This window comes from Marmota flaviventris, chromosome 1 (genome assembly GCF_047511675.1).
Source record: "Marmota flaviventris isolate mMarFla1 chromosome 1, mMarFla1.hap1, whole genome shotgun sequence".
Classification (NCBI taxonomy): domain Eukaryota; kingdom Metazoa; phylum Chordata; class Mammalia; order Rodentia; family Sciuridae; genus Marmota; species Marmota flaviventris.
In genome coordinates, this window is record NC_092498.1 from 204,028,962 (window position 1) to 204,051,244 (window position 22,283).

The 22,283-nt window shown below is 43.0% G+C and overlaps 1 protein-coding gene across 5 annotated transcripts in view; it reads left to right on the top strand.

Annotated features, from left to right (window-relative positions):
- Positions 1-22,283, top strand: part of Dhx30 (DExH-box helicase 30) — a 34,880-nt gene that overhangs the window by 645 nt on the left and 11,952 nt on the right. For 2 of the 5 annotated variants that reach the window (XM_071600608.1, XM_071600615.1), the window contains exons 2-7: positions 1,194-1,374; positions 2,247-2,323; positions 2,972-3,026; positions 10,102-10,197; positions 18,270-18,400; positions 19,399-19,509. In XM_071600608.1, coding sequence (XP_071456709.1) covers positions 2,999-3,026; positions 10,102-10,197; positions 18,270-18,400; positions 19,399-19,509 — 366 coding nt within the window. In that variant the 5' untranslated portion in view covers positions 1,194-1,374; positions 2,247-2,323; positions 2,972-2,998. Of the gene's footprint in view, positions 1-1,193; positions 1,375-2,242; positions 2,324-2,971; positions 3,027-10,101; positions 10,198-11,276; positions 11,306-16,119; positions 16,349-18,269; positions 18,401-19,398; positions 19,510-22,283 lie in introns of those variants that run through there. The other 3 variants (XM_071600620.1, XM_027932167.2, XM_027932166.2) reach the window with 3 other exon arrangements.

Sequence of the window (22,283 nt, forward strand, 5' to 3'; positions counted from 1 at the left end):
GGGGAAGACCTAATGCATGTTGGGTCCTTTGTTTGCAGTGAACTGGAATCCCAAGGGTCCTCAAAACCCCAAGCCAGGAGTATGGCGTCAGCATGCTTGCTAGCTACTCCTCTTGTAGCAACATTGGTCACTTAATTGCGATTTTGCAAGGCAGAGGCTATCCCACTTTACAACCCCAGTCCTTAAGGGCTTGCCATACACTGTAGTTGGTAGACTTCTGCAGGCCAGCTGCAGGCTCTGAACCCTGTTTTTGGTTGCAACTCATGGACCAGAGTGGAATGAGACATTATCTGATGGTTTCTCTTGAAGTTTCTTAGAAGGTACGACCCTGCTATCATTGTGGATCTTTACAACATCTTGTAATTTACACTTAAATCTCAAGAGTCTCTGCATTTCCGAGAGGGAGGACTATTTTCCTGATGGATAGATAATTTAGAATTTATGGTAGTGCTCTTTTCTTGAGCATTTTATCCTTTGGTGCATTTTCTCCTTATGTAGGTTGTCCCTCTACCTCCCAAAGATAGTTTTTCTCCAAGTGTTTTAGTTTTTATAGTTGTGGTCCACCGCTGTTGGATCCTTCTTGTCCCTTTCAACCTTTGAAGATGCTAGTATAAAATGTTGTCTTAAGAAATGAACTTGGTGCATTTAGTCAGCAGCCTGATATCCTGAAAATAAGTAATGTCAGCATGGAAAGCTTTGGAGTCAGAATACTTACATGCAGATTTCCATTCTACTCTGAGGCTGCTATGAGATCTTGGATGAGTTATATAAATTATGTTTCAATTTCCTTATCTGAGAAAGAGAATTCCTCCCTCACAAGGTAGTTGCATGGATTAAATGGGATAAAATCTGTAGTTGTACTTTTTAAACCATAAAAATGGTATTCAGTATTGATTTTTTATTTTGCCAATCTAGGACAGTGTATCAGCCTGTTTACCTTAGATTTATATTATATTCATTATGGGATTATAATGCAAACTGAAGAAGGTTTCACTCTGGGCTTGGAGAAACTGCTTCTCAGGCCTACAAACCCTTCTTTACCTTGACATCTCCTTCTTGGTATCTTACAGGTGCTGGTGTAGGACAGCTCACATTTGGTGGGTCTAGAATGGGTCATGGCAAGTCCTGAAGTGAGGCCATTGTATTTGGTGTATGTGTTTCATGCCACTAACAAAACTTGTCCTTGTTGTTAGAGTTAGTAAATGAATTTCTATGATTGGAGCACCTTTGTTTCCCTGTGGGGGCCGTCACTCTAGTGACCCAGCATCATACTTCCCAGGAGGAGGCCCAGCCTCGGGATGAGGAGTAGCAAGGAGAGAATTCAGCTCCATTTCAAAAGCCTACAAAATCTGAGCCCATTATTGCTTTTATAAGGTAAGTTGATTTAGCCAAGCTCAGAGCAATGGTGGATCCATGCTGAGCCACACTGAAAAGGAAGAGGCATGTGTTAGGTGCATTTGTGACTGTCTTGGCAAAGGAATGTCATTCTTAATTAGTTGTTGTGGAATCTCTCAGAAACATTTTGTTGTAAGTCTGCCTGAAGTTAAGATGTGTTTCATTATGTAAGAAATCTTGACAATAGAATTTTACTTATCTCTAAATTACTTAAGAGATGCTGAATACAAAGTTTAAAGTCCCCCCCCCCCCCTTTGGTACACCAGGGATTGAACCCCATGGGTGCTTCACCACTGAGCTACACCCCAGCCATTTCTTATTTTGAGATGGGATTTTATAAATTGCTGAGTGTCTTGCTAAATTACTGAGGCTGGCCTTGAGTTTGTGATCCTTCTGCTTTAGCTTCCAGAGTTGCTGGGATTACAGGGGTATGTCTCTCTGCCTGGCTAGGATCAAAGACTTTATTTATTTATTTGTACTGGGGATTGAACCCAGAGGTACTTAACCACTGAGCAACATCCTCAGCCCTTTTTGTATTTTATTTAGAGACAGGGTCTCACTGAGTTGCTTAGTGCCTATCCAAGTTGCTGAGGCTGGCTTTGAACTCTCGATCCTCCTCCCTCAACTTCCTCAGCTACTGGGATTATAGGAGTGTGCCATTGTGCGTGGCAGATCAAAGACTTTTTAAAAGCAAAACCTAGAGAGTCTATTTACTAGCAAATTAATTTAAATTTTCTTTTTTTTTTTTTTTCTGTTCATTTATTTTGTTTTATGGTATTGGGGATTGATCCTAGGGGCTCTCTACCACAGAGCTACATCTGTACCTCTTTTTATTTTTAATTTTGAGACAGGGTCTCACGAAGTTGCCCAGGCTGGCCTCGAACTTAAGATCCTCCTGCCTCAGCCTCCAGAATAGCTGGGATTACAGGTGTGTGCCACCAAATCTGGCCAGAATTGTTACTTTTTTTCCTGTTATCTGTAGGTCTGTTCATCTATTGTATGTACTGACAAGAAAAATGCACTGACATTTTTGGCTAGTAATCATGCTTTAATTTAATATTTGGTATTTCATAGAGATTCCTCTATGAAAACTTTGTTCTGAATCACTGTTAGTTGCACTTTGATACCATCCATCAAATCTCATTCTTAGGGGCTTGGCTAGGTTTTATGAAACTTCAATAAACCAGTTTGTCCTTCAGACAATCCTCAGTCCCATTTCCTGATGCCCTATGAGACAGGGGATCTGTGTTGAACTCAGTTTCCTCTTGGAAGTCCCAAGGAAATCTCTTAAGTATTGTAATGAGATGGAACTATATATCTGTCATTATGAAATGCATCCCTTTCTTTCTAACAGGGCTCAGGGAGTTTTTGGACAGCAAAAAGAAAAAAGCTGTCAGTTAGAAAGAAGTAAGGACACATCATTACTCTAGAATGGAGCTGGCCTTCCCATCCATAAGACTGGGGAGCAGCAGTGGGACTCGTAAAGAGCTTCATATTTTTCATCTTCTGCAGAAGTTGTCTGTGTGGGCTCCTGGACCAGGAATATTAATTGTTGCCTTTTGACCCTACTTCTCAGGATTCCAGCTTTCCCTCCTGGCCAGAAATGTTCAGCTTGGACTCATTCAGAAAAGGTAAGAATGTCACTGTGCTTGTGACTCCAAGCCCCTGTGATGGGCAGCTGTAACCAACAGGGGTGACTGTCCCAAGTGCTTTCCTAGCCTTCCTTTCCGTTGTCTTATAATCTGTATGTGCCTCCCCTTGCCTTGGCATCTGTGTGTATTTGCCATTGTCCCCATAAATGCACTCTCCCACGTACTTAACTGCTTGGTGAAATCTGGCTTGTTTTTCTAGGATAGAATTTAATTTTATTTATGTATTTTTGATGCAGGGCATTGAACCCAGGGGTACTAAATTGCTGAGGGCCTTGCTAAGTTGCTGAGGCTGACCTTGAACTTGTGATCCCTCTGCCTCAATCTCTCAAGTCACTGGAATTACAGGCATGTGCCACCTCGCCTGGTTAGGCTAATATTTTACGCCATTTCCTCCATGAATCTTCACTGATACTGTTGACTAAATGCAGTCCTTCTCCAACTTTCTTCAACATCATATTCATGTTGTCTTGTGTTTAGTCTATTCCAAATTAATCTTTGTATCATTAGATTGGCAGCTCCCTGCAGCCAGGGCTTATGCTCTTTTATCATCCATAGTACCTGTCATAGCATTTTGCACATGGCAAGCCTTGGTAAACACCGGTGAAGTAGATCAAGTTATTGTTATATTAGTGGTCATAGAAACTCTGGTAAGTCTTGAAATTAGTGGTTTCCCGCAGGTGAGGGCGTTGCTTAAGCAATGGTAGAACTGAGCTATGGCAGTGCCATAGGGCAGAGTTCAAGATCTCCTTACAAGAACTGATGTAACTGGTGAGAACTTTTGGGGCCAGTTCCTAAATAACTTTTATGTCTTAGGCACATGGCTTTTTTCCTTTAAAGGAATAAAGAATAAAAGGCATATATCCTGTATTGAAGCCCATTCTGAGGTTCCTGAGTGTGTTTTACAAATAAATGAGAACGAGAACAGAACTTCTGTAACTACTGATTAAATAGAGCCTCTCAATTGTGTCTCTGTATGTTCCTAGAGGCCTGGGAACCCTGGACAAGTGATTCCCTTTGTAACTCACTGATTGGGGCCAAAAGGAGAGCTGGATGTATCAAGGCAGAGCAGCCTCCTGCCTTGTTTGTCTTCAGTCACTTTGTCTGTTTTCATAGCACTTGAAACAATTAGTTTCTATTGTCCTAGGTTTTGTTTTTTTGTTGAGGAGGGGTGCTAACTAAGAAGGGAAAATTTAAAGTTGAGATAAGGATGGACAGTACATTTTTTGAGCTGAAAATTAAATATTATTTAATTGCTTTCTGTTTACTCACTAGCCAGTGGGCTTTGTTGTCTACCCACTTGAAAAAGGTGGGTGCTGATAACTTCTCTGATGATGAGAGTGTCTCTGAATGAACAGTACTGGTTTTATAAAGAGATGGAGAGCCCAATAAGATCGTGGTCCTCGTTTTTTCACATTTTTTTAACTCTCCAGCATGATAGGGAGGTAGACTAGATGAGAGAACTTGGCAAAATTCCTTTTCAAGGTTTGTGATTTGACTTTCTATGTCAGAGATTGGTTTGACTTATAGTTTTCATCAGCAGTGGCATCTTTAGTGTTTAGTTTTGTGGGAGACAGTGTAGCATTACTGAGTACAAGCTCTGGATTTAGGTGCCTAGTTCCCATTACAACTTGCCCCTCATTGTCTGTGGGAACTTTAGGCAGGTGACTGAGCCTCTCTCTGCCCCACTTCCTCATAGTACCTGTTTCACAGAGTTGTTCCAAGGATCAGATGAGTTAATACATGTAAAGAGCTTAGAACAGGGCCTGACCCCTCATAAACTCACAATCCCCATTATTATTAAGTAGCTTCGGGATGTACTAAACTCTGATTTTGGACCTCACCTTCTGCACAGGAAAAGTCTCATATACTTCTCAGCAATCATTTTATGCTTGAAGATCTAAGGGAAAAAATTAGTTAGAAAGAGTTGCTACCTTGAATATTTTTCTTGGGGGAAATCTATCTTTTCCTGACTCTAAGGCTGAATGTCCTCTCCTGTCTTCTGAATACTTGTAACACTTAGAGTTTGTATCATAACCTTGGCAGTTGTTTGTGTGTGGCCTTGACACCTTTATTGTTGTAAAGGACTCTCTCTTTTTTTTTTTTTGGTACCAGGGATTGAACCCAGGGGCACCTAACCACTGAGCCATATCTCCAGCCTTTTCCTTTTCTTTTTTTTTTTGAGACAGTATTTTTTTTTTAATATTTTATTTTTTAGTTGTAGATGGATACAATATCTTTATTTTATTTTTATGTGGTGCTAAGGATTGAACACAGGGCCTCTCATGTGCTAAGTGAGTGATCTACCGCTGAGCACCAGCCCTTGAGACAGGGTCTTGATAAGTTGCTTAGGACCTCAGTAATTTGCTAAGCTGGCTTTGAACTCCGGATGCTCCTGCCTCAGCCTCCTAGCCATTACAGGTGTGCATGCCCACACCCAGCAGGTGTCATCAGTCTTTTTTTTTTTTTAATATTTTTTTTTTAGTTGTAGTGGACACAATACCTTTATTCTATTTATTTATTTTTTATGTGGTTCTCAGGATCGAACCCAGGACCTCGCACATGCTAGGCAAACGCTCTACCGATGAACCACAACCCCAGCCCAAGGTGTCATCAATCTTGAGAGGAAATATAATGTGAAAAGTTTGAGGCTCTTGATAAGTTTGTCTGGGGTTCATTTCTGTTTTCTACTCAAAATTAGCAAGATCCTATTTCCTACCTCCTGTCTTCCACAGTGTAGTGAAAATATTTGAGATGATGTAGGAAAAGAACCTGATTATGGTCTATGCCCAGCATGTGAATCCCTTAGTAAATATGAATAGATTGATCTCTTTGGGGTACTGTTGATTGAGGACCTGCAAATGTGTGAAGCATGAGGGCGATGACAACTATTTCAGAGGTATTCCCTAGTACTCAGGAATCATCTGGGATGGGACCTTTCACAGTGCTGATGGAAATAACTATAGCAGTTCCACATGGATTGTGGACAGTAACCCACTGGGTCTTATGGCTGGTTACCATTTTTCCTGTTATGTAATCCAACAGAGTTGCCAGCACTTGACATCTGCAACACTCTTGTGCTTGATGATTTACCTGTTGCTACCTTCAATGGTCTTCCAACCTTATTTTCTTTGGCAGTGATGGGGATTGAACACAGGGCCTTTAGCATGCTAGGCAAGTGCTTAACCACTGAACCACACTCCCAGCTCCCCTTTCTAGAATCTCTTTTTTTTTTTTTAACAATTTTTTTTTAGTTGTTGATAGACCTTTATTTTATTTATTTATTTATATGTGATGCTGAGAATCAATTCTAGTGCCTCACACATGCCAGACAAGTGTGCTACTGCTGAGCCCCAGCCCCAGCCCCTCTAGAATATTGATATAAGTATCTGAATTCTCAGCAGCAATGCTGTCAGAATCAGGACATGAAGAACAAGCTGAGTCTTCTACAGTCAGCACACAACTTTAAAAACCACTGAATCAATATCAAGAATGTGCATTTTTACTCCAGTTGTATGTAGTTTTCAGTGATGATGTTGTGGGATTGTTAACAATTTTCTTCCAGTTACTACAAATGCTTCATGAGATAATAAATAATGATCAAATCATTTACTCTATTTTGTTTCAATCTAGCATCCTGAATATGAATACGAATCCTCTTCAAACAGGAATGAAGAGGTTGAGCTGGTCATTTGCAATCTTAGCTTCAAAGGAGAACTGGAATTAGTTCTAAAGTAAAAAAATTTTTTTTTTTTGGCACTGGGGATGGAACTTTCGGGCACTCGACTACTGAGCCACATCCCCAACCCTATTTTGTATTTTATTTAGAGACAGGGTCTCACTGAGTTGCTCAGCTCCTCGCTTTTGAACTCGAGATCCTCCTGCCTTAACTTCCTGAGCTGCTGGGATTACAGGCGTACACCATCATGCAGGACTGCTACAGGCATTTTTGCTGTGATGCCATACATGTTTTTTGGAAAATCACACACCTATAATAGCTTCATTTTTTTTTTTTTTTTTGAGATAAAGGAAAAAGAAGTTTTATTAATTTTCTAGCAAATGAGAAGGCAGCAGACTCGTGTCTCAGAGGTCATTGCAATTCTATCAGGAAGAGAAGAGGGCTTTTAAACAGGGGGATACAAAGGCTAAGTTCCAGGTGTGCATATCAGCAGTCATAATTGATATCCAAATGGTAGCCTTGAGAGTTAGCTCTTTCTTGGATCCGCTAGTACTATCTTTCTAGTATGGATTTCTTCATTCCTGTGGTCAGTGATCGGAAAGAAGGACAGATATCTTGGCCTAGGATAGGAGGAATATTAATGGTTTCAGAGATCTCTGTCTATAGAGAGATCGCTCTATTCTTTGAGGCTCAAGGTGAGAGGCAGAACATCATGAGGGAACAGTGTGATCAGGAAGCAGAAAGCCACAACTTTAATATCTTTTTTTTTTTTTTTTTTGGAACTAGGGATTGAACCCAGAGGTGCTTAACCACTGAGCCACATCCCAGCCTTTTTAATTTTTTTTAGTTCTTGATGGACTTTTATCGCTTTCTTTCTTTCCTTCCTTCCTTCCTTCCTTCCTTCCTTCTCTTTCTTTTCCCTCCCTCCCTTCCTTCCTTCCTTTCTTTTTCTTTCTTTCTTTCTTCGTGGTGCTGAGAATTGAATCCAAGGCCTCACGCTTGCTAGGCAAGAACTCTACCACTCAGCCCCAGCCCCCCTGCCCTTTTTTTAAAAAAAGTTTTTTTTGTAGATACAGGGTCTTAATTGAGTTGTTTAGGGCCTCACTAAGTTGCTGAGGCTGGCTTTGAATTTGTGATCCTCCTGCGCTAGTTTCCTGAGCCACTGAGATTACAGGCATGTGCCACTGTGTCTGGCTACACCTATTATATCTTAAGAGGGCTTTTGAGAAATATGGAGTTGTGTGCAAATGCAACTGTGACTTTATGACCATAATATGACAAAAATAGTCAGTGGTGCCTGGGGAAGATGCTTTGGACCACCAAGGCAGGGAGCTCACTATGATGCTAAAAATGTGCAAAGTGTATTCTGATTGGAAAAAATCTAGCAGTTGCTGTGGCAGAACAGGTGGAAGCAGAGCTCTGAGCCAGAGGGGCTGTTGGGAGGGAGTGTGCTGCTGGGAATGTAGGGGAAGAAAGCTGTGTTCAGCTACTTGATTCCGCATCCCCAAATTTTATATATATATATATATATTTTTTTTTTTAAAGGAGAGTTGGCGGGGGGAGAGAGAATTTTAATATTTATTTTTTAGTATTTGGCGGACACAACTTCTTTGTTTGTATGTGGTGCTGAGGATCGAACCCGGGCCGCACGCATGCCAGGCGAGCGCGCTACCACTTGAGCCACATCCCCAGCCCCCCAAATTATATATTATTAATTTTTTATTTTTATATTTTTGGTACCGGGTATTGAACTCAGGGGAATGCAACCACTGAGCCACATCCCTAGCCCTGTTTTGTACTTTTATTTAGAGACAGGGTCTCACTGAGTTGTTTAGCCCCTCACTTTTGCTGAGGCTGGCTTTGAACTTGAGATCATCCTGCCGCAGCCTCTCTAGCCTTCCCCATAATTTTTTTTTTTTAAAGGGGGGTGGAGAGAGAGAGAATTTTTTAATATTTATTTTTTAGTTATTGGTGGACACAACATCTTTTGTTTGTATGTGGTGCTGAGTATCGAACCCAGGACACACGCATGCCAGGCGAGCGTGCTACCGCTTGAGCCACATCCCCAGCCCCTTCCCCATAATTTTTTATTGGTGCATTATAGTTGGGTAAACTGATGGGCCCAGTGGGGCAAAGAGAGTAAAGAGCTCATGCATCTTCTCTCCAGTCTAGTGATTGTAATATAATTTCAGCAGTTAGGTGATTTTCACAATCTTAGGCCTTCCTATCCCTGCATTTCCACTACTCACTGAAGACTCAGTGAATATCTTTTTATTTTTAAGGCTACTGGTCATTGAATTCAGAGCCCTGTACATGTTAGGCAAGTATTCTACCATTGTGCTACACCCCATGCTCAGTGAATATCCTGATTGTAATTCATGTATCTCAAAAATTTGGAGCTTCTTAAAAATGTACTTGGGACATGCAGGGTGGTGTGTGCCTTGAAATCCCAGTGATTTGGAGGGCTGAGGCAGGAGGATTGCAAGTTCAAAGCCAGCCTCAGCAAGTTAGTGAGGCACTAAGCAATTCAGCAATTCCCTGTTTCTAAATAAAATACAAAAAAGGGCTGGGGATGAAGCTCAGTGGTTAAGCACCCCTGGGTTCAATCCCCAGGAGCAAAAAAAAAAGTGCTTGGTTGGTAATTAATAAGTAGCATTTAGTCTCCAAATGAATGGAAATATTTGGAATGGCAAGTGGTTCTCTTTTAAAAAGAGGGAGAATTCTAGTAAGTATGGATCTGTTTTAATCCTCAGGCTGGACCCACTGATCAATTAGCCCCTTTGTTTCCCTGTTCTTAGCAGTAATAATTTGAAATTTGGTGGCTAAGGGGAATCCATAGTAAATGAGCCAATGGCTACTATGAGTGGAAGACAGTGGTTCTTTGGAATTACACAGTCCCATAGCGGTCATCTTTCAACTGTTTTATTATCTTATGCTCATAAGGTAAGACTGTAGCAAAGCATATAGAATGTGTATTAAACTCATGGAAGCTAGTTGAGGAGTGAGAAACAGTTTGCAGGCTTTTTGAGAGCTAAGAAAGAATCTCTACAAGGTTATCATGTGTATTTATATGATGTTTTCCTTATCTGTTAATGACTCATACATACACATTTATATATATATATATATATATATATATATATATATATATATATATATATGTATATAAATATGTATACACACACATATGTATGTTGTATCTATGTATGATAATTGCCTTTTTTCTGTGTGGCATTGTTGTCACTGTTTCTCAGAACCTGTGACTGGTTCCTAGTGCTGCCCAGAGCGCCTTGTGGATGCTCTGAGGTGAGCCATTTCCAGGGGCTGTACTGTGAGGACTAAGAACATGTTGCCTTGATGTCCTCTCTCTTTCTCTAGATCGGGCCCAGCACAGGCAGCGTCAGTGCAAACTTCCCCCACCCCGCCTTCCACCCATGTGTGTCAACCCTGCCCCTGGAGGGACCATCTCTCGAGGTAAGGGAGGAGCCTTGCCTCCAGCAACAGCTTGGTCCAGGGTCTGTGGGGAGGCGGGTGGCAAAGGAAGCCCTGGTTCCAGGGCTGTGGACCTCCTGAAAATATTTGGGGGTGGGGTGCTTAGCAGAGCTGATGGAGCCCTGAGGGAGAGAAGACTTGGAATGTTCTGGATTTTTTCATGATCCTTATTTACATAGCTTGGACTTATAGTCTCCTTGGGCCTCCTTGTGTGGCCTGGAAGAAAGCCTATTCTCAGTTGGGTGTTCAGTACCAGCATGGAGAATCTTCTAGGTTCCTAGGAAGTCCCTGGCTCTGGTGGTTCAGAGAGAGCAGGTATTTATAGCAGGGCCAGAACAGAGAGCCTTGACTCAGCCTAGGGCCTTCCATCATGGGGGCTTTGGGGATACCCAGGAAATCACTTCCCCATCTTCCTCTAGTACCTCAAAGCACTTTACTGACATTAAAATCTGCCTCCCAGTCCTTTGACAAGGTGGGCTTTCCTTTTGTTAAGGGAGAATGTCAGTGTACCTTGATGAGTGACAGTTTACCTCAGCTCCTGCTAATACCCAGGGACAGAGCTAATAATAGGACCCAGAGAATCAGTTTTGCACATGAGCATCTCCTCTCTTCCCTCAGGTTTAGATCTTTTCCAGGTCTGCCAAGGCCAGTGTCCCTCACAGCTCCTCTTCTCTGCCCATAGACTGCCTGTTCACATCCCTCTGCCTAAGTAGAAAGAAACTATTTTAGGTCATAGAGTCTTTGCCTCATCTGTAGAGAGCCTGTCTACAGGACGCTCTGTCTATAAAGTGCTTTGAAGGTCAAGAGCTCAGGGGGTATGTGGGAGAATTGGGCACCTCAATTTCTGTGGCACATGCTACTGCCTTGTTCCTAGCAGTTTCATCATGAGCTGCTCTCGCACTGCAGTGGCCTTGACCCTCCTCAGCAGTATGGGACAAGTATTTCCAGCCCCTCTGACCACTTGACTTAGGTTTTAAAGAAATGCCACCCCCTAAGTTGCCAAAACAAGAGTTGATTGCCCTTTTTTTTTTCTTTCTTAAAATGCCCTGTAACTCGAAAAGGCTGAACGTTAACATTTCCAACATGGCAGGTGAGTGGCTCTGAGAGTGTCAGATGTGCTATGGCTAAGCTTAAAGATGGTTAGTTGGGGATAACCAAACAACTGGCCAGGTAGTGCCTCTTTGAGCTCCTGCTAAGGAGGATGCCTGCTTGTGGGATGGGCAGCTGCCCCTGTGGGACAGGGATACACATGGATGCTCCTTGGCCTTCTCTTTTTCTCTTTCTTAGTGAGAAGCAACAGAGGATTATGCCTTTCTGCCGTGCTTTCTTTTCTTTTTCTTTTTCTTTATTTATTTTTGAGATGAGATCTCAGCAGTGCCCAGGCTGGCCTCATACTCATGGTCTTAAGTGACCCTTAACTTTTTGGATAGCTGGAACTATAGATGTGTACCACCATGCCCAGCACTGCCATACATACTTCCTCCTATTGTGTGGCAGAAATAGTCTCTTTTGTGTTTTGATAAGGAAAACTGCCCAGAAAATGGTGGCCTCTTGTATTGAGCACAATGTCCATCAGAGTCAGATTTAGAACTGAAAAACAGTTCAACTCCTTTACTAACCTACCTAACCCCTTCTACTGCCAATGTTCTAACAAGGCTTCCTTCTAGGATCAAGGGTGAATAAATAAAAAACTCACCTCTGTTCCCTGTGCATTTTCCCCACTTACCTAGAACTGAGACATAGAGCACTAAAAAGCGTCATGGGATTGCACTGCTTCTGTCAGGATTCTGGGGACCACAAAACTGCTTCTTCCTATCCATTCCTTCATACAGGGAATATGTGCCTCCTCTTCTTAATGTGGTTTACTTCAAGGCATGTGTGGGTACACACGTGGAAGGGAAAGCCCTGAAGATAGGTATTCTGGTAGCATGGTTAAGGTGCTCTTTTGGCCACGGTAACTTCTTTTACCCTTTTCATTGCTAGTTATGTTGACCATTTCTTGTCATTTTGACCATCCATCAAATATCTAACCAACACTGAGTAAGTTGCCTCATGTTGGTTGAGACCCTGGTTTCTTTAGGTGTTGGTCCCTCTCACTTTCCCTCCAAAAGTTCTTTGGTATACTCAAAAAGGCCTGGACTATCTAGGGCTTCCTCCTATTGCCTTTTTTGGGGGCCTCCAAGGTTTGGGTTTCTATGATTCCACCTATGAATTCAGCAGATCCTTCCTACCTTAATTCCACAATGCTAGATATAGTTATTTACATCTGAGTACCAGATGTCATGCGTTATCCAAAAGTAGACAGAGATATCTGAGCCAGTAAGCCCTTTCTTTCTGTTTTCAGAACTAACTTCCTTTTTCATAGGCAAAGGATACAGCTAAATTTCCTCCACGAACATGGAGGGGAAGGCTTAATGTTGGTGGAAAGGAAGGGAGGCACATCCAAACCCCTCTCACTTTCTTCCAAGGGCTCTGGAATAGGAGTTGGCAAACTTTTTGTAAAGGGAAGAGAGTAAATATTTTAAACTTTGTGGGTCATATGCTTTCTGTTGCAGTTATTTAACTTTGCTATCATAGCATGAAAGCAGTAGTAGATAATGAACTAATGAGCATGGTTATGTTTCAATAAAACTTTATTTGTAACAATAGGCAGTGGGCTCAATTTGGTCTGCAGGGTATAGCGTGGCCAACCCCTGCTCTGGACCAACGGAGAGAAGATCACAGAACCAGCAGGGTTTCAAGAACTGGTCTAAGGAATTTCCCTCATTTTATAAAAGTGAATGGAATTTGTGGAGAAGAAATACTTGCTCAGGGTGACGCCAGCTATTAGAACTCAAGTGAAGTAATGAAGCAGGAGCAAGAGACAGAGCTCCCTTCAGGACCAACCAGTTGCTTGGTGTCACTTCATTTTTTTTAAACACAAAATCTCAATCATCTGTTCAAAATATGATTTTAAAATAGAGAAAATGGTAGAATGAACCCCATCATATATCACCAGCTTGAACAACTAACAACTCATGGCCAATCTTCACTTCCTTCTCTTTACTCCTTTGAGAGCAAATCCAGGAAACCATAGCATTTCAGCTGTAAAGTGGCTGTCAGAGCGGAGTGCTGTGGTGAGGGTTTTCTAAAGCACTGAGGACGGCCCAGGCAGATTTCCAGGTGGAGTTTTTATGTCTAGGCTCTTTTCTCCTTTAGCTTTGATAAAACACAATTTTCAAAGTGTGTCCTCAACTACTGTCTCCCCTACCTGACTTGGTAGACTTTTGGGTTCTTTTGAAGAAATTTGAACTATTAGCGCCCTTGAAAGCTGTTCCTGAAGCTGGTTGGAACCTAGCTTTGGGCAACTTAATGAGCCACATGGCCAAACACAAAACCCTTGGAGAATTATGTCCTGCCCTACAATGGATGATGTGGGTAGGGGTATTTGATACAGATGGTGATGTCCCCTGTGACAATCACTGTGTCAGATACTTGGTGTCAAAGCCATCTTCCCTTTTGCCCTTTTCCTGGTAAAAACCCACTGGCAGATAATTGGGAAATTGGAGTTGAAGCCATACCATCTGTCCTGGTCTGTCTCCAAGGAACCTTCCCCTGGTTGTTTCAGACCTTCAAGGGTAGGCATTTCTTTAGAACAGAGCACTCTGTAAAGCTTTCCTCCAAATGTTCCTATCTGATCCTAACCATTGCTATACAAAACGAGTAGAGCAAGTTGTATTAAAATTTTTCTATTTGATGAAATGGCTCAAGGTTCTCAGTTGGCAAGTGGTAGAGTTTAGTGAGACTAAGCCCAAGTACTTAGACTCATGTCCTATATGTTCTTTTCATAGGCCCCATAGAGTGTGGTCTTAGACCATCAGCTTCAGCCTTGCCTGGGAACTTTTTAAAAAGGCACATTCTTGGGCCTTATGCCAGACCTAATGAATAAGATACTGGGGGTAGCACCCAGCAACGGTTTTTTTTGTTTTTATTTTTTGTCGCTGGGGGTTAAACCCAGTGTCTTGAGTATGTTAGGAAAACACTCCATTACTAAGCTATACCCCCACCTCTTTTTATTTTTATTAACTAATTTTTTGAAGTACTGGGAATGAAACACAGAGCCTTGTGCAGGCTAGGCAAGTACTCCACTATTGAGCTACAATTTCAGTCCTTTTTATTTTATTTATTCATTTTGGTGGTACTGAGGACTGATCCCAAGGACACTTTACCACTGAGCTATATCCCCAGCCCTTTTTATTTGTTTAATATTTTTTAAAGTTGTAGATGGATACAATATCTTTATTTTTATGTTGTGCCGAGGATCGAATCCAGTGTCTCATGTGTGCAAGGCAGGTGTTCTACCACTGAGCTACAGCCCCAGCGCTCCCAGCCCTTTTTATTTTGAGACAGGACCTCTCTAAGTTGCTAAGGCTGGCCTTGAACTTGTGATCCTTCTGCATCACAAGTTCTGCTGCCATCTTCCCTTTTGCCTCCTAAGTAGCTGGGAATACAGGCATGTGCTGCTGTGCCCCACTATTTTAATTAATTAAAGTTTTTTGGGGGAGTAACATGAATTGAATCCAGGACTTTACACATGGTAGGCAAACATCCTACCACTGACTCACCTCCCCAGCTCTTTTTTAAAAAATATGATTTGAAACAAGGTCTTGCAAAAGTTGCCCATGGTCTTAAGCTTGAAATTCTGCTACTCAACCTATGGGAGTAGCTGGGTTTACAGGCATGTGCCCCTCAGAAAACCAGCAATGTTTTAACATGCTTTCCAGGGGATCACTGGAGTCACATGTAGAAACAACACATATAATCATATAAACAACAAATTCTCCTCAACTGCACTGACAACTGTTGACCAAGGCCTTCTGTGGTAGTGAGACCTTGAGGCCCTCTGCTCTACACTGTCACTATCTACAACATGCAGATTTAGATCCAAAGCTCTGCTCAAGACCATAACGGGCAGAAGAAAAATGAGCCTGGCTAAGATCCAGGCATAGTAGTTTGGAAGCGGAATCCCATCTGGTTTTCACAGAAGTACGGAACAGCAGATTTAGATGCTTGTGTGGAATCAGCTTATTTTTTGGCACCATGTCCAAAGTAGGATGATTTACCATTTGACTCCAGCCCAGGAGATTAAACCTGGTCTGCTCATGTCAAAGAAGTTTTCCTTGAGCCAGGTGCAGTGGAGCACACCTATAAGCCCAGTGATTTGGGAAGCTGAGGCAGGAGGATCATAATTTTAAGGCCAGCCTTGGCAACTTAATGAGGCCCTATGCAATTTAGTAAGATCCTGTCTCAAAAAAAAAAAAAAAAAAAAAAAAGGCTGGGGATTGGGGCTGGGTTGTTGCTCAGTGGTAGAGTGCTCTTCTAGCATGCATGAGGCACTGGATTCGATCCTCAGCACCACATAAAAATAAATAAAAATAAAATCCATCAACACTTAAAAAGGGCTGGGGATGTAGCTCAGTTGTAAAGTGCTCCTGGATTAAGTCTCCAGTACGCCCCCCCCCCCAAAAAAAAAGAAGAAGAAGAAACCACCTTCCCTGGCTTGTCTCCAGATCTTCCCCAGGTTTGCTTTGTAAGCCTTTTAAATGAAGGTACCCAGTTTACCCAGCTGGCATTCAGCCTAGCGACCTATGAGAGGAATCTACAAACACGAGTAGGACCAAGAGGTTGATTTGACGGATGTTGAGCTTAGTTTTAGCATTATTTCCCAGAAAATTTCCATCCCTTTTTCCCCGCTTGAGATCCAGAAGCCCAGTTCATGGTTTGGGTTTCCAGGGGAACTGTTTGGTCCAGGAGATCAGGGCTGAGGTAGCGGCTGGACCAGCTCGGCACCGGTCCGCCCGGTCCGCAGAGGGCGCGCGCGCGCTCTCCGCCCTTGACTCGCGGCTGCGCTCTGGGATCGCGGGGAACGGCGGGAGCGCGATGGCGGCCGCCAGGAGGCTCATGGCGCTGGCGGCCGGCGTCTCTCCGCGCCTGCGACCGCCGGATCCCCGCGCTGTCGGGCGACAGGTACGCACGCGCGGCCTCTCGTCCGGTCTCGCTCGTCCCGACGGCACCAAGGAGGCCGCCGAGCCCGAGCCCGAGCCCGGGGAGGCCCCAGGCGAGTCTGGGACAGGCAGCGGAAACATGGTGAACGGTGAGGGCACGGCGGGGTGCGCGGCCGCGTCGCCCTTGAGTTCTGGGGTGGCAACGGGGGCGGGCCGGGCGCTCTACCTGATAGTGGTCGCGACGGCCGGCCGCTATCTAGCCGCGGCCCTGTTGTAAATCTCAGCGTGGCATAGACCCAAATGAGACCCAGAGCGCCTGCACCTGTGTGGGATAAGTGAGCGATGCGGGACCTCAAGGGAGTGGGGAAAACAGGTTAACGTCCAGTTTCTGTCAGGTTGGGTGACCAGGAGTTAGAGCAGTAAGGGTAAGCACGCTCTCGCCATTGTGGAAAATAGCCCCCAATACACCTGGGATTTCAGACTCTGAAACATGACAGAATGGCTGTTCTGGTGGACTGCAGTTTTCTGAATAGTACAGTGAATGGAACTGGGGAGAAGATCTCTACCCATCAAGGACGGTCTTCACTTAGGGCTGGAATGGGTCTTAGTGCACACCTGTGGGTCTAGTGTGCTACTTACTGTGTGATGGATCCCCATTGAGTTAACTTATATGCTGCTTATTACCTGATTGATTCTTGGTTACTTTATAAGAGCACCGAGGGCCAGGCAGGACCCTCCATCCTAGCCAGTTGAACAGGAGTCTGCCTGGAGGAAACACAAACAAAAACCACACTGCCAGGATACATCAGAGCTCCTGGAGTAGCATTTTCAAAATGTAGAGCCCACTATCTTCAGGTGCTCTCTGAGGAAAGGGTGCTATGAAAAACTTCTTAGGAGTTGGGCTTGTAGCTCAGTGGTTGAGCACTTGTCTAAGCATAAATGAGGCACTGGGTTCAATCCTCAGCACCCCATGAAATAAAGGTAAAAATAATAATAAAACATTAAAAAAAGCAAAAATGGGCTGTGGCTGTGGCTCAGTGGCAGAGCACTTGCTTAGCATGTGTGAGGCACTTGGTTGGATCCTTAGCACTGCATACAAAAAAAATAAAAAAATAAAAGGCATGCTTTCATCTACAACCTCAAAAAAAATTTTTTTTAAAGGAAAAACTTCTCCGGTGGTAAAGATGAAGCAAATGCACATATGGATATATACACCTCTTACAAAGTTCCATTTTTTCAGAGCTGGGAGACAGGGTGGTAAAGGAAAAGACCTCACATCTCCTTTGCCAGTTTCTGACTGCATCTGTTGAAGGGCCACTCCGGTGTTTTGTATCTAGCTGCTCCCAACAGGCCTCTTTGTGGCCTAAGCCCCATGTCTGGCACAAGCTGCCTCTAGATGAATATCTCCCTCATTTATGCTCTGGGATTGATTCAAAGAACAAGTGAAAGAATTGAGGTCTCTCTTGTGGTTTCTTAGGCATCCTCCTTGATGACAGAGAAATCAGGAAAGAATAGCTCATGCCGTGTCTTAGTCTTTACATATAGGCTGGCTTTAGGGAGTTCTTCTGCATAGTGCTGAAGTACAGTTGAGATCTGAGGCCTGGTATTCAGAATCTCATTACTGACCTACATGGGTCATCCCTTTTGTGTGCCTTACTTTAGGAGGGTCTTTGATCTCCTGTGTGTGTGTGTGTGTGTGTGTAAGGGACTTTCTTGTTATTTTTAATTTAGGGATTTCTTTCAGATAACATACTGAGGGGGTGGTTATTGACCATTTCAGGCTTCTGTATGATATGAAATCAGGAGCTTGGGTTGGGAGGAGGATGCTGGCAGCTTCCCTTCTGTGGTTTATGGAACTTTGGCTTTTTGACTTCAGGAGGTGGTCATCATACAAGTGAATGTGGCGCCACTCCTGTAATCCCTGAAGCCATTCTCTTCTAAGGTTTTCCTGGGTGGTGTGGGGTCATGAGCCAGCATCCTCAGAATCAAGCCCAGAGTTGCTTTGAAACAGTCCCCAGGGACTTGTTAAAAGAAAAAGAACATCTGTAATCCTTTTCTTATTTTTGTTAGCTTCTAGGGACCTATTAAAAGAATTCCCACAGCCCAAAAACCTTCTCAACAGTGTGATTGGAAGAGCCCTCGGCATCTCACATGCAAAAGACAAGCTAGTTTACGTGCACACGAATGGACCGAAGAAAAAGGTAACTTCTGCTGGTGGCTATGGGAGGCATGGACTTGACTGTCCTTTTCTCTCTCTCGTGTTTTTTTTGTGAAGAAAGTTAGAGTATGTTTTCTGAATTAAAACAGTCAGCAGAGAATCTTAGAACAAAGCTATGTTTGGAGAAGGGCCAGAAATACACATTTGATTAAGGGGAAGGGAACATTGGGTAAATGAGTGAGGAGGTCTTGCCTAAGACAGACCCCTGTGCCAAATCCTGATTTTGGTTCCCCGTCAATATACTAGCACTGCAGAGAATTAAGAAGTGATGATGAGGATTCCTGTTTCTAGAATTTTAAAAGATCTTGGGATCCACAGAAGCATGCAGACCTTTTTTTTTTTTTTTTTTTTTGCGGTCCTGGAGTTTGAATCCAGGGCTCATCATACATGCTAGGCAAGTGCTTTACCACTGAGGTTCATGCCAACCTAGGCAGACCATTTTGAATGAACATATTTTAAAGGTAAAGATGGATCTAGTGTGCCCTTTTTCCAGAAGATGCACCTTGAAGAAGCAAAATAACTTGTGGTAGAACGAATGGATTGGGGGCAAGAGTTAACACCCTTTTAAAGAGTCAGTGATGCAGCTGGGTTCTGTCTTGCTCTCCTAACCCAAAGTCTAACACACTGCTGCTATGAGGGTCACGGCTTTTTTTCCCTCTATACTAGAGAGGTACATTCCCCGCCTATTTTATTTATTTATTTTGGTGATGCTGGTGATTGAACCCAGGGCCTTAGGGCATGCTAGGCAGCTGAGCTGTATTCTCAGCCCTTATTTTATTTTTTTGAGACAGGGTCTCACTAAATTGCCAGTGCTGGCCTCAAATTTGTGATCCTCCTGCCTCAGCCACCTGAGTTGGGATTGAAGGCATGCACCATTATACACAACCTGAGGGCTACCGTTTTGTTGTTGATTCTCCCTGTGATTTGCAAAAACTGTAGTCCAGAAAGACTAGTTGCCTTATTATGTCTTCTTTTCCCCAGAAAGTCACCCTGCACATAAAGTGGCCCAAGAGCGTGGAGGTAGAAGGCTATGGCAGCAAGAAGATCGATGCTGAGCGGCAGGCTGCAGCTGCAGCCTGCCAGCTGTTCAAGGTGACCCTTCTTAGTGAAAGTCATGCAGACCTCCCTCCTGGGAAATTCCTTACCCTTTGTTCTGTAGTTTCTCTGGCATCTTTTTTGGGGAAGAGGGGGTATGAGGGATTGAATCCAGAGGCGCTTAACCACTGAGCCATATTACCGGCCATTCATTCATTCATTTATTTATGTTTTCCGTGAACTTTTAATTTTTTAATTTATTTTTAAATATTTTTAGTTGGATCTTAATTTTATTTATTGATACTTGGTGCTGAGAATCGAACCCAGTGCCTAACACATGCGAGGCAAGCACTTTGCCATTGAGCCACAACCTCAGCCCTATTATTAATTATTTATATGTGGTGCTAAGAATCCAACCCACAACCCTAGCCCATTGCCAGCCTTTTTTATTTATTTGGAGACTAGGTCTTGCTAAATTGCTTAGGCTGGCCTTGAACTTGGCGATACTCCTGCCTCAGCCTCCTAAGTTGTTAGTTGACTGTGCACTACTGGTAGAGGTTGGTAGAGGTTGACATGGTGTTTAGCTCTTCACCTATCTGGAGCCCTTGTCATTCACTTCTTGGTTTCAGCCAATGAGAGAGTATATGTATATATGTACTTGTTGGTACTAGGGATTAAACACAGGGGTGCTCAACACTAAACTATATCCCCAGCCATTTTTTTAAAAAATTTGATACGTGGTTTGCTAAGTTGATTAGGGCTTCACTAAGTTGTTGAGGTTGGCCTCAGACTTGTGATCTTCCTGCCACAGCCTCCCAACTAGCTGGGATTATAAGGGTGTGCCACTATGCCTAATGGGAACCTGTTTCTTTTTTAACATTCTTCTCTCCTTCCTTTGTTATCTCGTCATGGTTGTCTACTTTCTGTAGTTTTAAAAACTACAGAGTACCCTTGTATGAAAACTCCCTAAATAGAGTATGAAGGATGTATTTCCATTTTTGTTGTTTCTGTTCCCCCCCCGTTATTTTGCATGGTTTCCCCTATAGCCAGATAGTCCTTGCTTACTTGTAAGGGAAGTATGATAGGTGCTGCTTTCACTTCCCAGTGGTTGGGCATGAGTTGCTTTCAGGTTTTTAGTTACCCAGTGTCAGTGCTGCTCACTAGTATTTCCATGCCTAGTTGACCCCTCTATGGTTGAACCTCGAATCTTCCTCAGGTCCCTAGGTCTTCATCTCTGCTCTTGCCAGGATTCATGTCCCTCAGCAGTTCCTCCTGCAAGGTCCTGACCCTGCTTCCTTACTGTATCTAAAAAGGGAAGATCCTGTCCTGGACCCCTGTACCACCCATCTCTTTTCTCTGTTCCTTTTGGCCTTGTATGGCTTCTCTTCCTCTCCAATCCTTTTCTTTAATTTTTCAGATTTTTTTTTTGTGTGTGTGTGTGTTAGGGGGCTGGTGCTGGGGATTAAACCCAGGGTGCTCTACCACTGAGCTACATCTTCAACCCTTTTATTTTGAGAGGGAGTCTCACTAAGTTGTTCAAGCTGCCTTCAAACTTGTAATCCTCCTGTCTCAGCCTTCTAAGTAGCTGGAATTACAGGCTTGTGCTATCACACCCAGCAGGTTCTTTTCTGTAACCTCAAACATACTTGTGTTCTACTCTCTTTTCTTGTCTCATGTCCAACCCACACAGCTCTTTTTCACTTAGTGTCATGGTCCTCTTCAGGTCTCTGGTTATTTTTTATGTATGTATGTATTTTTTAGAGACAGGGTCTGAGTTGCTTAGCGCCTCACTGTTGCTGAGGCTGGCTTTGAACTTGTGATCCTCCTGCCTCAGCCTCCCAGGCTGCTGAGATTATAGGTGTGCCAGGCCTCTGATTACTTTTGTATCCCTTCCCCTTATTCCCCAGAGCATGGCAGTGGTTGCTTGATGTGGTTGCTTGGTAATTGCTTCGTGGCTGGACCAGACTTTTCAGCTTTACCAGATTCATTGGCCTTTTGTCAGCCCTTGCTCTGCTTGGGTGTTCTGAGTTGGTACCACTAGGTTCCTTTCTCAGCTCTGCTTCTCCTGTCTCTCTAGATCACTTTCAGTCTCCAAAATATCTTTTTTTTTCCTATCCTCTCTATTTGGGGAGTCTGTCTCTTCTAGATTCAACCATCTTCTCTATGTTTAATGTGTATAAATTTCTGTCTCTTGTAGGGAAGCTCTACCTCAGTGGTTCTCAACTGCAGGTGATTTTGCTCCCCAGGAGACTTGTAATTCTTTTTTTAAATTACTCTTACAGATACACACATAGTGAAATGATTGCTGCAGTCAAGCAAATGAATACACCCATCATTCGTGTCCTTATTATCCCTTTTTTTTTTTTTAATATAAGAGCAACTAAAATCTACTCTTATAAGGCAATACTCATTTTAGTTCTCATATTGTACATTCAATCTTTAGACTCATTCATCTTACCTGTCTATGCCTTTGTATCCTTTGACCCCCATCTTCCCATTTCCCCTTCTGCACCTCGGAACTACTGCTTTGCTCTCTGTTTTTGTGTTTTGGATTATTTTTAGATTCTTCATATAAGTGAGATCATGCTTATTTTTCTTTCCTTGTCTGACTTAATTTCACTTAGCATAATGTCTTCCAGATTAATCCATGTTGTTGCAAGTGGTGGATCTCCTTTTTAAAACTTGAGTAATTCATTGTGCATATATCACAATTTTGTATCTCTTCATCTGTTGACAAGACACTGTAATTATTCCCATATCTTGGCTATTCTGAATAATGTTGCCAAGGATATGGGAAGGCAGGTATCCATATGAGGAACTGATTTCATTTC